Here is a 13,857-nt window from a genome sequence, read left to right as displayed (position 1 = left end):
ATTTTTTTTTTCCCAACAAAAGTCTGAGACCCAGTGTGTGGAAAAGTACAAAGGACTGTCATCAACATATCAGTACAGTGGTCTTGGGACTTACATAATGGTGATGTGATCCTGATATGATAGCCTACAATAGCACACTAGGAAGAGGGCAAAGATGTTTAAAATCAAATCTCTACACAACAAAGGCGGGGCACTTTAAAGTGGGGGAGAGGGGGTTCTTGTTGTGTGCAGCGTCTTTCTGCTCACCTCCTTCTGGCTTGACTGGTCCATCAGACATCACCTTCCTGAGAGCCAGCTGGCTTGGATCTTTGTTGTCATTGGCTGGTGGAGGCAGATTGTCAGACTGAGTTCTTTGAATTGGGAGGACTCCTGCTATGCTGTGTCTGTGCTGCTTCCTGGTATGATTAGACTGACCGCTTTTATGTGCTGCTGTGGCAGTGTGAGTGAAATGGAAACCCACAGTATGTATCCTCAGATGGAACCAGCTTAAATGTTAGTCATGCAAACACAAGTGGGATTTTTTTTTTCCTTCTATTTAAATAAGTTGTGTGCTCAAACGCCAAAACAGACACCACATGCACAGCACTAAAAGGGATTAAAACTGGCTGTTTCTTTAACAATGATGGAAAGAGAAAATAACCACCTTTTCCAACTTTCTGAGTAATGCCTCTGGGGGCTTATCCTACACCAACAAACATGATGATGTCACACTTAGTTGGTTACTACATAAATGCTTTTAATGCATATCTCTAAGTAATTTTGTTGAGATTCAAATTATATTATAGAATAGTTGGTAATAAGTGGCTGTTAGTCTTTTATTGTGCTGGACAAATGGTTTTTGAATTTCAGTGAAAGAACAGAGCCAATAAAAACTCCTGCATACTATCATTTTATCTTACAGAAAATGGAATCCAACAGAGTAGACTCATTTGTGCTCCATAGTGAAAAGGCTATGTTGCCCTACCATTTTTCATTATAAGAATGATTGATAATATCATTAGGCCAAAGGAAAGGTTTCTGTTCCTAAACTTTCTGAGAAACCGGATAGCATAGAATACAGATAGATATCACATCTTACATTTATACAATGAGGCTGACTCACTAGCGTTATTTGGTATTGATTGGAAGCTTCTTTATTCCCTTGTGTTTTAAGTTTGAAATCCTTCCAAATCTATTAACTGCATTGCTCTCTTGAATAACCTTTTTGCAGATTCAAGGATTTGGAGCTGGAGGTCACTTAGCCCCAAACCTTCATTTTATTGTTGAGAAAATTGAGGCTTCTAAAGCCGAGTGACTGAGGAAAAAGTACATACACAACCAATATTAAAAGTGGACTTTGTACCCAAGACCTTCGACCTCCAAATCCAGCATTTTTTCCCCACTGTACCATACTCTTTCAATGTCAGAAATAACTTATTGATAATCTGCTATACATGGCTTATATGGATGCTCAGAGTAAAACCTACAACATGAGCTGCCTTCTGAAGTTTCATGAATTCATTCTAGTATACTAATGTTCTAATATAGATATTTGAACATGAAAATGACACACATTCCCCACCCCCCTGAAAACATCAAACTCACAGATATCAAACACCATTAATCAGGTTGGACAAATGATGAAAAGGATGGAGAAACAGCCAGTTTTACTGCCATGTATTAAAAATGAAAACAAAACAAATAACTAAATAGAAAGGAGTAGAATTACGTACATACTTATACTGTTTTTTAAACATACACAAAGGGACAGAAATAGTGATCAGGGACAAAGGAGTTGGAAAAGCAAGATGACAAAGCAAACAGGAAGAGACAGCAGGAAAAAAAAGGCAACAGATAAACATTAAGCTGCCATGCTGAGGAATTTATTTGCGTCTTTTACTTGGTTGAAGGCGAAGCTGTTGCACAGCTGCTTCTGCGGCTGCTATGGCGGCCCCTGCATCTTCAAGATGGGTCTGAGTGACACTGGTCTTGCTTTGGCTACGTGATGGTCCATGAGAGCGAAGATGGCCTTCAGAGGATGACTTTGAGCTCCCAGGACTACTATGGGATTTCTCAATTGTAGGTACCTGCATATCTGGGGACAAAAGGATTAAGCATCAATAGTATATTTTCTTTAAGAGTTTCATTGGAATATATTACACTATTAAGAAAGCATATTTTAGAGAACAACAAATGGACATAAAGAAATATATGCAAAATGTGTTCTACTTTAAAAGTTTCCTACCTTTGGATGGATCAGGGAAGATTCCATGACTTCTGCTTTTGATGACAGATGGTTTTGGAGATTGCTGGCTACTCTGACTAGAATGGGACTTTCCGTGTTCAATACTTTCTGTCTGTTCTTTGAGAGGATACCATCTAGGGGTATTGTCAAGGTGAGAAGTACTGGATAATTCAATCAATACCTACAAAACAGAAGAGAAAACCAATGGTAACACTACAAATTATTTACTCACTTTGAGTTAACATTTTTTGAAAAGTAAAAACCAAAGTATATTTGACTACACATATAAATGTATCTGCATATATATGAATTTTTTCTCAACTTGGAAAATTCTGATAATGAGTTTTTATTGGTATGCTATATAATTTTTTGTTGTTAATTTGAAATAATTATTTGACATTTTGTTCTTCATATAAACTATGCAGAAAATTCTCATAATATGCATGAAAATGTGTGAATTTTTAGAATATATTTCTTATTTCCTTATATTTTATTATTTATAAAAGATAATTTTGATTTTAATACATTATATCCCTTAATAACAAATATAGTATATAGATTATATCTTTCCTATTGGTATATCAAAAGGAAATTGCTAGTAGTTCCTCCTGTTGAAATTGTTGAAAACTGTTCCTATTTCCAAATATTTGCTCGTTTGTTCTGCCAAAAGCATTGCAAACTAAAACAAATATATACTATAGAATGGAAAAAATGAGACTTGCAAACAGAATACACACATATATCTGCACAGATATGTAGATCTATACAACTATACATGTGTGCTTATATATTCATACAAACACGTATGCATAATAACATATCTGTCAGTCTATCTGTCATCGTAGTATAATGGACAAAGAACCGGCCAAAGAATGTAGAAGACCTGGGTCCATTCAAATTTGGCCTCCAGGATATATTGGGCCTATGTCTATGTGCAGGTCACTTAACTAATCCCAAGTACTTAATGCCCATAAATACTTTCCTAAAAGTATAAATTGCCAAGAAGATTTAAAGAGGATGTTCCTCAGTCAGAACTCCTTAAATTGGTGAAATGGTTCTAATTCATTCAGCATTCCATTTATAGTCACTTTTTAATAAGATGGTATTAATTTATGTTTTTGCTTCAAGTTTTTCCTAATAATTCAAAAGATCAACGATTGAATTAACGTCAATATTCTCTCTATCAATGCAGATACCAACCCATTGATGTCTAAGCATCCTAGCACTTCTAGTTCATATACTCCCATAAGTCTCCATAAGCATTTTACCAAATGTCTTAGGGATTTTTCTGTAGTACTCTTGACAATGCTGACATACCAGTTGGACACAGTGGTCTCATTTTCTTGATATATGTTCAGCAATTTTTTTTTGTCCTATATTTCTTAGACATTCTTGGTGTCAAATTCAGAAATGCGGTCCACTAAACCATAAAGAAAGATTCCCATGGCCTGTTTATTTGTACTTTTATTTATTTTCTTAAATATTTTCCAATTACATCTTAATCAGGATCAAGGTTCAATGGAGAATGTTGTGGCATATAGCCAATGTGTTTCACACCTCTACTTTATAACTCTCCTGCACAATTTCACATTTGAAATGTTCTATGGCTGGTTTATATCCATTACTTGCTTTTCTCTTACCCTTTATATTATTTGTTGTTCAGCTGTTTCAATCATGTCCAACTCTTCATGAACCCATTGGGGATTTTCTTAGTAAATATATTGGAATGATTTGCAATTTTCTTCTCTAGTTCATTTTACAGATGAGGAACTAAGGTAAATAAGTTAAGTGACTCATCCAGGATCACACAGCCAGTAGTGTCATCACATAGTCTGAGGCAGATTTGAATTCAGGAAGGTAAGATTTATAGACTCCAAGTCTGGCACTCCATCTACTATGTCACCTTGCTCTTCTCTTTTATGTTATATTCAGGCATAATTTTTCAAAGAGGTGCAGTGAAATGACTACACAGTCATAGCTCATTACCAGAAGAACATCAGTGTTAAATAGAGAAGCCTTTGTTTCAAAAAGGTTGACATTTTAAAGCAATAACTGCAATTTCTCCTCCTTATTCAATTTTTGGCCTAATTGTCTCTTTGAAATGTCTAAGATGATGGATGAGCTCTATGATTTTGCAAGTGCTCCTCTTGCTTCTAATGCCTCCTGCTGCTAATCCTGTCCCTCTTGTTACTAATGTCTTTCTCCTGACATTACCTTCTATTCATATTGAATATATCTCATATACATAGTTATATCAATATCTCCCCTATTAGAATGTGAGCTCCTTGAAGTCAGAGATTATGCTTTTGCTTTTCTTCTCATCTCTAATGTTTGGAACATATTATGTGCTTAATAATTCCTTATTGATTGACTGTATTGTCCAAACTGTAATAGGCAGTTAAATGGATAGGTAATTTTTTTATCTCCTCAGGTTTTCCTATGAAGGTATTTATATTAAGGTTGGTTTTTTTTTTAATTGTTTGTTTTGGGATAACTATAGATCTCATGGTCCTAGATAACTAGGTAGGATTGGCAGAAAAAACCTGAAGTATTGATAAGATTATAATGATTCCTGAAGCAAGCAGGGAAGGGCACTACTCAACTTCATAGTTCCACCCATAGTTGGAAATCTTGGGAAATCCCACCCACCTTATCATATCCAATCAGAAAGCCACATTATGATGTCAAAACTCTGAGGTTTAATTTCCCCTATAAATTTGCTCAGGGTCTATGCCATCTTTATTGAATCCTTTTTGTATTAGCTGCCATGTTCTTCCTTGTGATATCTTGTTCCTCCTTCCTCCCCCATATCTCCTAGTGTCATTTCTCCTGATTATAGCTAACTCTTTTAAAGTGCTAAATTCCCTCTATGGATTTAGAATATGTCAATCAATATGCCAGTCAATAGTATATTTTCTTTCTCCTAGCTAATTTTGAGTTCCAATTACCCTTTTCCATTGTGAATTGTTAAAGTCCCTTTCCTTACTAACTATAGGCTCTCCCAAATATATTTCATATTTATTACTCCCCGTGTCTATTTTACCTCTTCATTTTGTCTATAATCTCTTCTCATAAATAAATGCTCCTTTTGGCAAAGAGAAAGCCATTGTGAATTTGTCACATGACTGACCCCCATCATTTTGGTCCTGACCTCATCATTTGGTACCTAACTCCCCAACATTTGGTGCCAAACTTCATCCTCATCAACTACAATATTAATGCACTGGAACATGTGAAGGACCTCACCACCTATTAAAATCTCTTTTGATCTTTTGCTTCTAAAATTCCCTTATTTTCTTCAACACTCAGTTCATATACCACTTTCTGTATGAAATCATCTCCAACTCTGTTACTAATTATCTTTTCTGGTTGGGTTTATTAATCATCTACTCTATTTGACTTAGCTAGATTAGAAATGTGATGTTTATTAATGAACCAACACACAGGCATTTTTGGTCCTCCAGATGTTAGGTCCTTTCTTAACTCTAAGGTCACCTTGTATCTGATTTGCATATGTATTTTATATGTATCTATTTTATATGGATCATGTTATCACTACAATTTAGAATGTAAGCTCCTTGAGAGAAGGTACTGTTTCACTTTTGGCTTTGGATTCCTGATGCCTAGTGTATACACTGGGAGACATAATAGCTTGTTCATTTATGTGTTAATTAATTCATTTATTCTATGCCTTTGGTATCACTCCTCTTCTAAATAATTTGATAATCCAGCCCTCCATCACTTAACAATCATGTCACGTACAGTATAGATTTCCTCTGAATATAAAAATCTAGAACAGATGCTTAGTCCATCCTTATTTTCTTCGGTGCTATTTCCACTTTGTGTTCAATCTACCTTCTTATAACTATTCTAATTCATTGTTTTTGTGTCTGCTTTTCAATTTCAAAGTCAAATTAGTCAGATGAACAGAGTAGATTATCATTTAGCCTAATAAAAAGAATGTATTTTTTCAAAAGTCTAATGAATTTTCAATGCATTATAAATAAAATGTAGACATTGTTGAAATGCTCTGGGTTTAAAATGAATCACTTCATATCCAACCTTTTGGTGGCGATCCTTCCCTAGCATAACCATTTGGTCCTTGTATGATGAATGACCATATCTAGAGTCACTTGAGACCCCAAAGTAACTTTTGTGCCTTGACAAAATTCAGAGTGAAAGCAGCAAATTTTTAATCCTTTAACTGAGTAATCCTTAAATGAAAATGGAATTTGCATCATTTGATATTTCTTTCTATATCAATATTTTATTTTCTTTATTATTCTTCATAAAAGATAACCATGGCCAAAGTAAATAGCCATTTCTAGAGCTGCTGTGAAAGTAGCATATGAATCTATAATATTGAAGTAAAGTGATAGTCATAATTATCTAAGGGATTTAACCATAAAAATAGTTTACTTAAAATATGTTTAAAAAGACAACACATTTGCAATCAGGCTTATGTCAGAAAACATATCCTGAAGTTTGAAGTAATCTTTTGTTTACAAGGACACAAAAAGTGAAACTTACCTCACCAAGAAAGTCATTGGAAGAGAATCTATCATAATCCCAGACTGTCACTTCCAGTGTTTTCTTCTTGAGCTATGGTTTAAATCAAAATGTAATTAACCCCAATTTCCATCCTGCACTTCTTATTTCAGCCACACAATAGACTCTATTTATTATCACTTGCTTGCACTCCTTTGCAATATGACAGGAAGACAATTTTCATTTCTCTATAATAACCTTGAGTTTAGGGGAAAAAATACCTCTCAAGACATAAAAGCTTATGAATTCTTTTGTAATTTTTGTAATCTAGATTTTGAGTAGGAGGGTCAAATTGTAGAGTATGCAAAATATTTGGATTACTGCCACTGAAGTTTAAAAAAAAGTTGTTTTTTTTTCAGGAGAAATATCTGTAATTCAATTCAACTCATGATGTTTATGCATATATCTTAGTGTCCTACTTCAGAGGGTCCTTGCAGTGCTCACCTTTTTGGATAATACTTGAATTTCTAAAAACTAAAGATATTTTTTAATATACCAGGAGATTATTACATGGAATACTAGGTTTATTTCAAAGACAAACTTTGAGTTTTTGATATTATGATAGTAGGATCTTAGGATAATAAATCAGGAGTTTGAAGGGACCATAAGGGCCATTTAGTTAAAACACTTCCTTTTGCAGAGAAAATGAGTTTAGGCACTAAATATCAAAAGTAGAAAAGGTTCTACTTATTGAAATATGCAGATATTTCTTAGCTTATGTACATATATGAACTGCTTCATATACAGAGATATCATTATTAGGACCTATTTAGAAAAGATAATTACCTAATCCAAGTCAAACACAAAAAAATTTGCTTGTTTTCCTACTTTTCTTGCAAACTGTCTGAATTTCTATCCTATTTCAGAAAGCAAACCCCTATAATTTAATGTGTGTATGTACTTGTGTAACTTTATCTAAGTTTTTTTTTGAAAATTAATATTTTGATGTTTTCAGTAACTTTAGGTTTCACAAAAATGTGCATAAATATTAACATAATTCATTCATTAGGAGAGGCATAAACAAGAAATCCAAGAAAAAAAGAATTTATGAAAAGGAAAAATGTATAGCAATATCAGCCTGTTTTTTATTATCTATTCTAGTCAGGAAGAACATTTCAACAAAATAGCAGATTTTAAGCTGGGAGTTAACATTTTTATCAGAATATCAAAGTTGAATTGCCCTTCATTTAAAAAATAATCAATAATATAAATCTTTCAGAAAAGTTATTTTTCAGGATAGATATAACTTGTATATCATAGTTTTGGTGGAAGGAATCTGTAGAGGAGGGTTTTATTTTCTTTAATCCTTTTTATTTCATGGATTCTTTTTTAGTCTGACAAGCCTTTTCTCAAGTATTTTTAATGAATAAAATAAAATATTTATGATTTTAAAAGAAAGCAATTATATGAAAACATTCATTAGAATATTTTTTTTTAATTTGCAAAACCCAAGAGCTCCTGATGCAACTGATTTCTACATAGTGATGTTAAAATTATATGAAAATTGAATACTTATCATTCTCATAAATGTGGAAGCTTAGGCCCCTACAATTGCCCCCTTTGAATGCATAACTATTAATAAGTTTTGGGAAGGGACTAAAGCATAACTGATTAAATGCATCACTTTCAGTTTCTCCCTATAAAATTCAGCATGTCTACTGATTAGAACATCTGTTCTCTATATCACAGTGATCCTCTTACTGTTCTATTAATAGGTTTTTTTTTTTTCTGCTGTATTTAAAGTTGTATACTGTCAATTATTGTCTCGTATTCATGCAAATTTTATGAAATGCAGACTTCTCTAAACTGATAAACAGGAAATACAGGATAAAGGCAGCCTGCTATAACTTTGTAGATAGTTACTATCCTGGGCTGATAGGCTGATTTTCTAGCACACACTATCTATTGAGGAAAGACATGTGTTTCTGAAAAATACCTAAAGGGTATATTTCTATATTGAATCCCATTTTTTCTTTTGAGTGCATCATAAAAATCAAAATATGTCATTTTTACAAAACATTTTGGCCTCAAGATAGAATAAAAGTGGACCAAGGTATGCAGGTCAAAACATTTTTAGTCCCTTCGAATGGAAATCCCTGGTTTTCTCCAGAGAGATTGCCAAGGCCTTATTTGTGATGCTGCCTGGCAAATTCCCCCCTTTATAGTTTTTGCTACAACATTCCTTCTGCAATCAATCCTCTGAACAATTACTATCCATTGCCTTTCTCTTTATGTTTCATTCTATTTCATAGGTTTTTGATTGTTGTATGTTTGTTTACTGTCTCAGAAATGTTATTTTTGCCAACTAAAGCAAAATAACAACAAAGGAAATACAATGTGAGGTGATTTTGCATATTAGTGATTATACAAATATAATTCATTTATCCAACTTGGTTAGAATAGAAGGTATTTATAGAAGTACATACTGAATTTCTTCAGATAAATAAATTTTATCTCTTTAAGGTAGGCATTCTTAAACTGGAGTTCATGAACCTAATTGTTTTTAGTAATTATATTTCAATTTCCTTTCTAATTCTATATATTTTGCTTTATTTATTTAAAAACAATATTCTGAAAAGGTATCCTTCAGATTGTAATGTGTCTAGAAAAGTTAATAACTTCTATTTTAATTGCTAATTTTAATTTTATGTTCATGGAAAAATTTTTTATGTATTATGTTATTCTTTGCCACCTTAAGTTGAAGATACGGAGTATAATGTTTTCTTTTTACTAATAGTCTTCAATATGAAATCATTTATATTCTTTTGTTGAAAATTTTTTATTCAAATCTAAGATTTTCTTTGAGATCATCAATCAACCTGCAAATTATAGTTTTAGTTGCTTTAGGAACTGAGATTAAGTTATTTGTCTCACGTCAGAAGTAGGACTTGAACTCAAATTTTCCTGATTCTGAGGTCATCCCTCTATTCACTACTCTTTGCTTTTGCTTATGTCTTTTATTGCAATGCAGTGTATTATAGTGAAAAGGGGTTATTGATGTATATTAGGTCTCTTTGATCAATACATAAAATATTAATTCACATTTTGTAGATCTCTTTAAATCTTACAATTATTTTTACTTGCAAAATTTTGTTAGGCAAGTAATAGAAGTATTAGTATCAGCTTTTGGAAAAAAGGAAACTGAGGCTCAGAGAGTTTTACTAGTTGTCACAAGGAGAATAAACAAGAGCCCAGACCTTTACCTATAAGGATTTAAAACCATTAAACATTCTCAATATGTGGAATCTCTATTATTTTGATTACTTGGACATCAACTTCTTGGCTATATAGCAATAATAAGCAATTCACTATATGGAATATGAATCCCTCAAATATGAATCATTAAAAATAATTATTACTTACCTGTTCCATGGAGATATTTTTATAAATTACTGTCTGATTCCATTCTGGATTAAGACTTTTCTGAACATATTTAGTTCTCCTCTTATACTCAGCACTGAATTGGAAGGAAAAAAGACACTGAAAGATGCATCCTAAAAGATTATACCAGAGTTAACTGTTGGAACATGCAGAATGCTCACTCAAGATGATGACAGTTGTATATTTTAAAAACTATTTGTACAGAAGATAGAATAATTCAGTCATGCTCACATATAATTCTTTACAGTCACCTCCAATTTTCATTTTAAAATGCTATTGGTTAAAAATAATTATCTACTTCCATTGTTCTTTTCAATATATTTTAGAGAAATTCTTTTAGCCCCCTCTTCCTTATTTATTTATGAACTATTAGTAGTTTTAGGACTAATTTTACCATACTTTTGTAATCTTGATCATCTCAGAGTATAGAGAAGAATACTAAGTAAAATTTTACGATACCATTATTCTCTTACCACTAGAAATATGAATTTCATTATGTAATCATAGAAACAAGATTAATTTAGAAGGGGGGGTGCTAAAAAGAGAAAGATGTGCATAACTACAACCAATGATTCTTGGAAACCATTCACCTTAAACAGTATGTGTTTTGAAAAGCACTATTTATATAACTTATTTGTTTATATATTTGCAATATAGTTTTATAGAAGTGCACATTTTTTACTAATGTTAGTTAATATCAAAAATAATTTTGTTAGGAACAATGCCTGAAATCTTATTGTCCTGTATGATCTAATCCTGTTTTTCATTTTATTACTTTTTGTTTTTATTTTCAGCACCTACCACAGTATTTTCTATATAATAGGCACTTACTGAATATTTATTGGAGTGGGTGGAATACTGGAGTAGACTAAATTGAAACTTGAACTTGTAGTATTATTCCTAAACAATCTATATAAAAGAATACCAATTAGCAATAGTAGCAATTGACATCCATTTCATTTAATTATAATAAGCTCCTTAAGAGTGGAGACCATCTTTTGCCACTCTCAGATTCTCAAGGCTTAACACAGTTTCTGGCAAATAGTTGGTGCTTAAAATGTTGGGTAATTTTTAAAAATTATTTAAAAATAATTAACATAAAATTACCAGCAATTGTTAATTATCACTTTAACATTTTACTTTTTTAAAAAAAATTCTGCTATAGCAGCAAATGTTTATTGTTTCATCATGAATTGATAAAAAATATTAATTGATGTGGTTATCAATGAGTATTATTTTGGTTAATTTGTTTAGAAGTAAAAGCTATACTACTTGTTACAAACTTTATATTTTGTTATCAAAACAGAGGTATCAATGGGTATTGGGGAAAGCAACATTTTGTATATGTTTTATAAATACATTTTGTTCATCAATAACATTAAAAATGTTCATTTGAACAAAAACCTAGTAGATTAAGTGTTCACAAGCATTTCTATTTGTGAAAAAAAGGGAAATAATTCTACATATAATCCCAGATACTTTAACTCACATTAAATTCAGATTATGTGAATGTCCAATTAAAGAAATGGTTGAATTGCAGTGCTGATTTAGTAATGTTTTTCTAATGATCAACTTATACCAAATTATTATATAACTATTACAGCAATATCCACATTGCCCAAATAAATCTATTATCAACTTTCATCAAACATAGCACTTTAATATCATTTATGTTAATAAATAATTTTCTATTCGTATTTCCTTTATATGTACACAAAAACTCAAAAATATTGTCCTGCACAGTAATATTGGCTCCTTTGTATCAGGGACATTTATCTATGCTACTCTCATCAAAAGACTGGAATCTATCTGAAGCTATTTGTATTATTACAGAAAAGCCTTTCTCTCTTGTATGTAAACATAAATTCAACTCTAGGAAAGATTTTTCAGGAAAAAAACCTGAAAATCTTTCTACATATTTCACAAAATATGTGAAATATTTTCTTTCAAGAGATATAATAGAGAAGAAATCCCCTTCACATTCTTGCTATGATTTTTTTTTTCCTGAGGCAATTGGAATTAAGTGACTTGCCCAGGGTCATACAGCTAGGACATGTTAATGTCTGAGGTCAGATTTGAACTCAGGTCCTTCTGACTTCAGGGCTGGTGCTCTATCCATTGTACCACCTAGTTGCCCTACTCCTGTGATTCTTGAACTGATATCTGTCTAACAACCAAGCTTCTAGTTATAAAATGAAAAATTAATCCAGTCATTTGATCTTTTTTTTTTCCTGAGTCCTCTCTCAATAACAATATTTGTTTGAATAATTTTATCCTAATAATATCAATTGAACAATATTGAGTAGTTAACAACTTAAAAGATAGTATGAGGAAAGAATTTCACATAAATTAAACTTGCTCATTTGGCAGAAATTTATTGATAACATCAGTTTTTGCTTGAAAAAACTATATTAAGAAATCATTGTGGAAAAGAATCCTCAACAATGTTTCTTTATGCTTTAACTATAGACTGAGTTATTGCATTCTCTTCTTCACAAATGTCCTTTAATTGATTTGTTCTTCCATTCATGGTTATTGATAAAACAAAACAATATATATTTTTCATTTAATATTTTCTATACTACAGCATAGTGAGAATTTTTTTTCTTGAGTATTGATGGAAATCTGTTCTTTTAGTTTCAGTGGTTCAAAAAAATTAATATAAAACCTATGATAAGCCCAGAAGTACTATATCAAGAAGCAATAACTTCTAGAGAAAAATCCAGTGGAAAACTGAGCAAGAAGCATAGCATAATTGCTCAGTAAAATTCTAGTCAGCAAGATACAGGTTATAAGACCTTTTACCTAGGGCATACAATTTGTTCAATATAAAGAAAATGTGACTTCATTCATCTGTTCAATAATAACATAACACTTTAATAAAACCATATCTCAATTGTTAGACCTTAATTATGAATCTCTGTATCATTTAAACATTTTGCTTCTATTTCCTTTTTCCCTGTTATTTGGCTTTTGAACAGTGATCTGCTGTTTATTATTGTCACTTGAGGCAGGAAGAAAAAAAAATCCAAGGAAAATAAATTTAAACCAATTCTGCTAGTTTGGTGAAAGTGGGTTTTGGTAAAAATTAAAATAAGGTAGAAACTAGAAATGTTACAGATAATAGGATGGCTTATCAACTTAATTGAAGCTTTTTGATCCCTATTACTCTCCCTGTTACTCTTGTATCCTATTATCATAAGTAACTGAGTAATAACATATGTTAGAGTAAAATGGTATTATAAATGTGTGTACATACTTATATGAAACTATAATATATATGAAAATATGATATATAAAATATATTACACATTACATATAATGTACACATAGTAAATGTAATTATAACACATCTGATTAATGATAATAGCTAACATTTCCATAAAGCACTTACTATGGGTCAGGCATTGAATTAAACTTTTTATAGATGTTATTTCATTTGATTCTTATAATAGTCCTGTAAGATAGTTGCCAATATTATGCCTATATTAAAGCTGAGGAAATGTAGCAGAAAAAGTTTGTGTGTTGTCCTAATTGTACAGAAAGTGTCTATAACTGGATTTCAACTCAGATCTTTCTGATTTAAGCATCGAAACACTATCCATTATACCACCTAATTGCCCCTACATTCCTTATCTGATATGATTTAACATAATACAATGTAACAACATAATATGATGCCATCAATATGATGCAAATGATAA

General features: G+C 31.7%; 1 protein-coding gene across 6 annotated transcripts in view; it reads right to left on the bottom strand.

The window, feature by feature from the left end:
• PCLO (piccolo presynaptic cytomatrix protein) overlaps positions 1-13,857 on the bottom strand; it is a 513,527-nt gene that overhangs the window by 101,922 nt on the left and 397,748 nt on the right. For 3 of the 6 annotated variants that reach the window (XM_031938652.1, XM_023504738.2, XM_031938654.1), the window contains 5 exons: positions 10,136-10,229; positions 6,755-6,826; positions 2,225-2,405; positions 1,880-2,074; positions 247-429 (listed from right to left, as the gene is read on the bottom strand). In XM_031938652.1, coding sequence (XP_031794512.1) covers positions 247-429; positions 1,880-2,074; positions 2,225-2,405; positions 6,755-6,826; positions 10,136-10,229 — 725 coding nt within the window. The remainder of the gene's footprint in view (positions 1-246; positions 430-1,879; positions 2,075-2,224; positions 2,406-6,754; positions 6,827-10,135; positions 10,230-13,857) is intronic. The other 3 variants (XM_031938653.1, XM_031938655.1, XM_031938656.1) reach the window with 3 other exon arrangements.

This window comes from Sarcophilus harrisii, chromosome 5 (assembly GCF_902635505.1).
Source record: "Sarcophilus harrisii chromosome 5, mSarHar1.11, whole genome shotgun sequence".
Taxonomy (NCBI): domain Eukaryota; kingdom Metazoa; phylum Chordata; class Mammalia; order Dasyuromorphia; family Dasyuridae; genus Sarcophilus; species Sarcophilus harrisii.
Note: the sequence above shows the minus strand (reverse complement) of the source record. Positions and strands in the feature narration are given on the sequence as shown.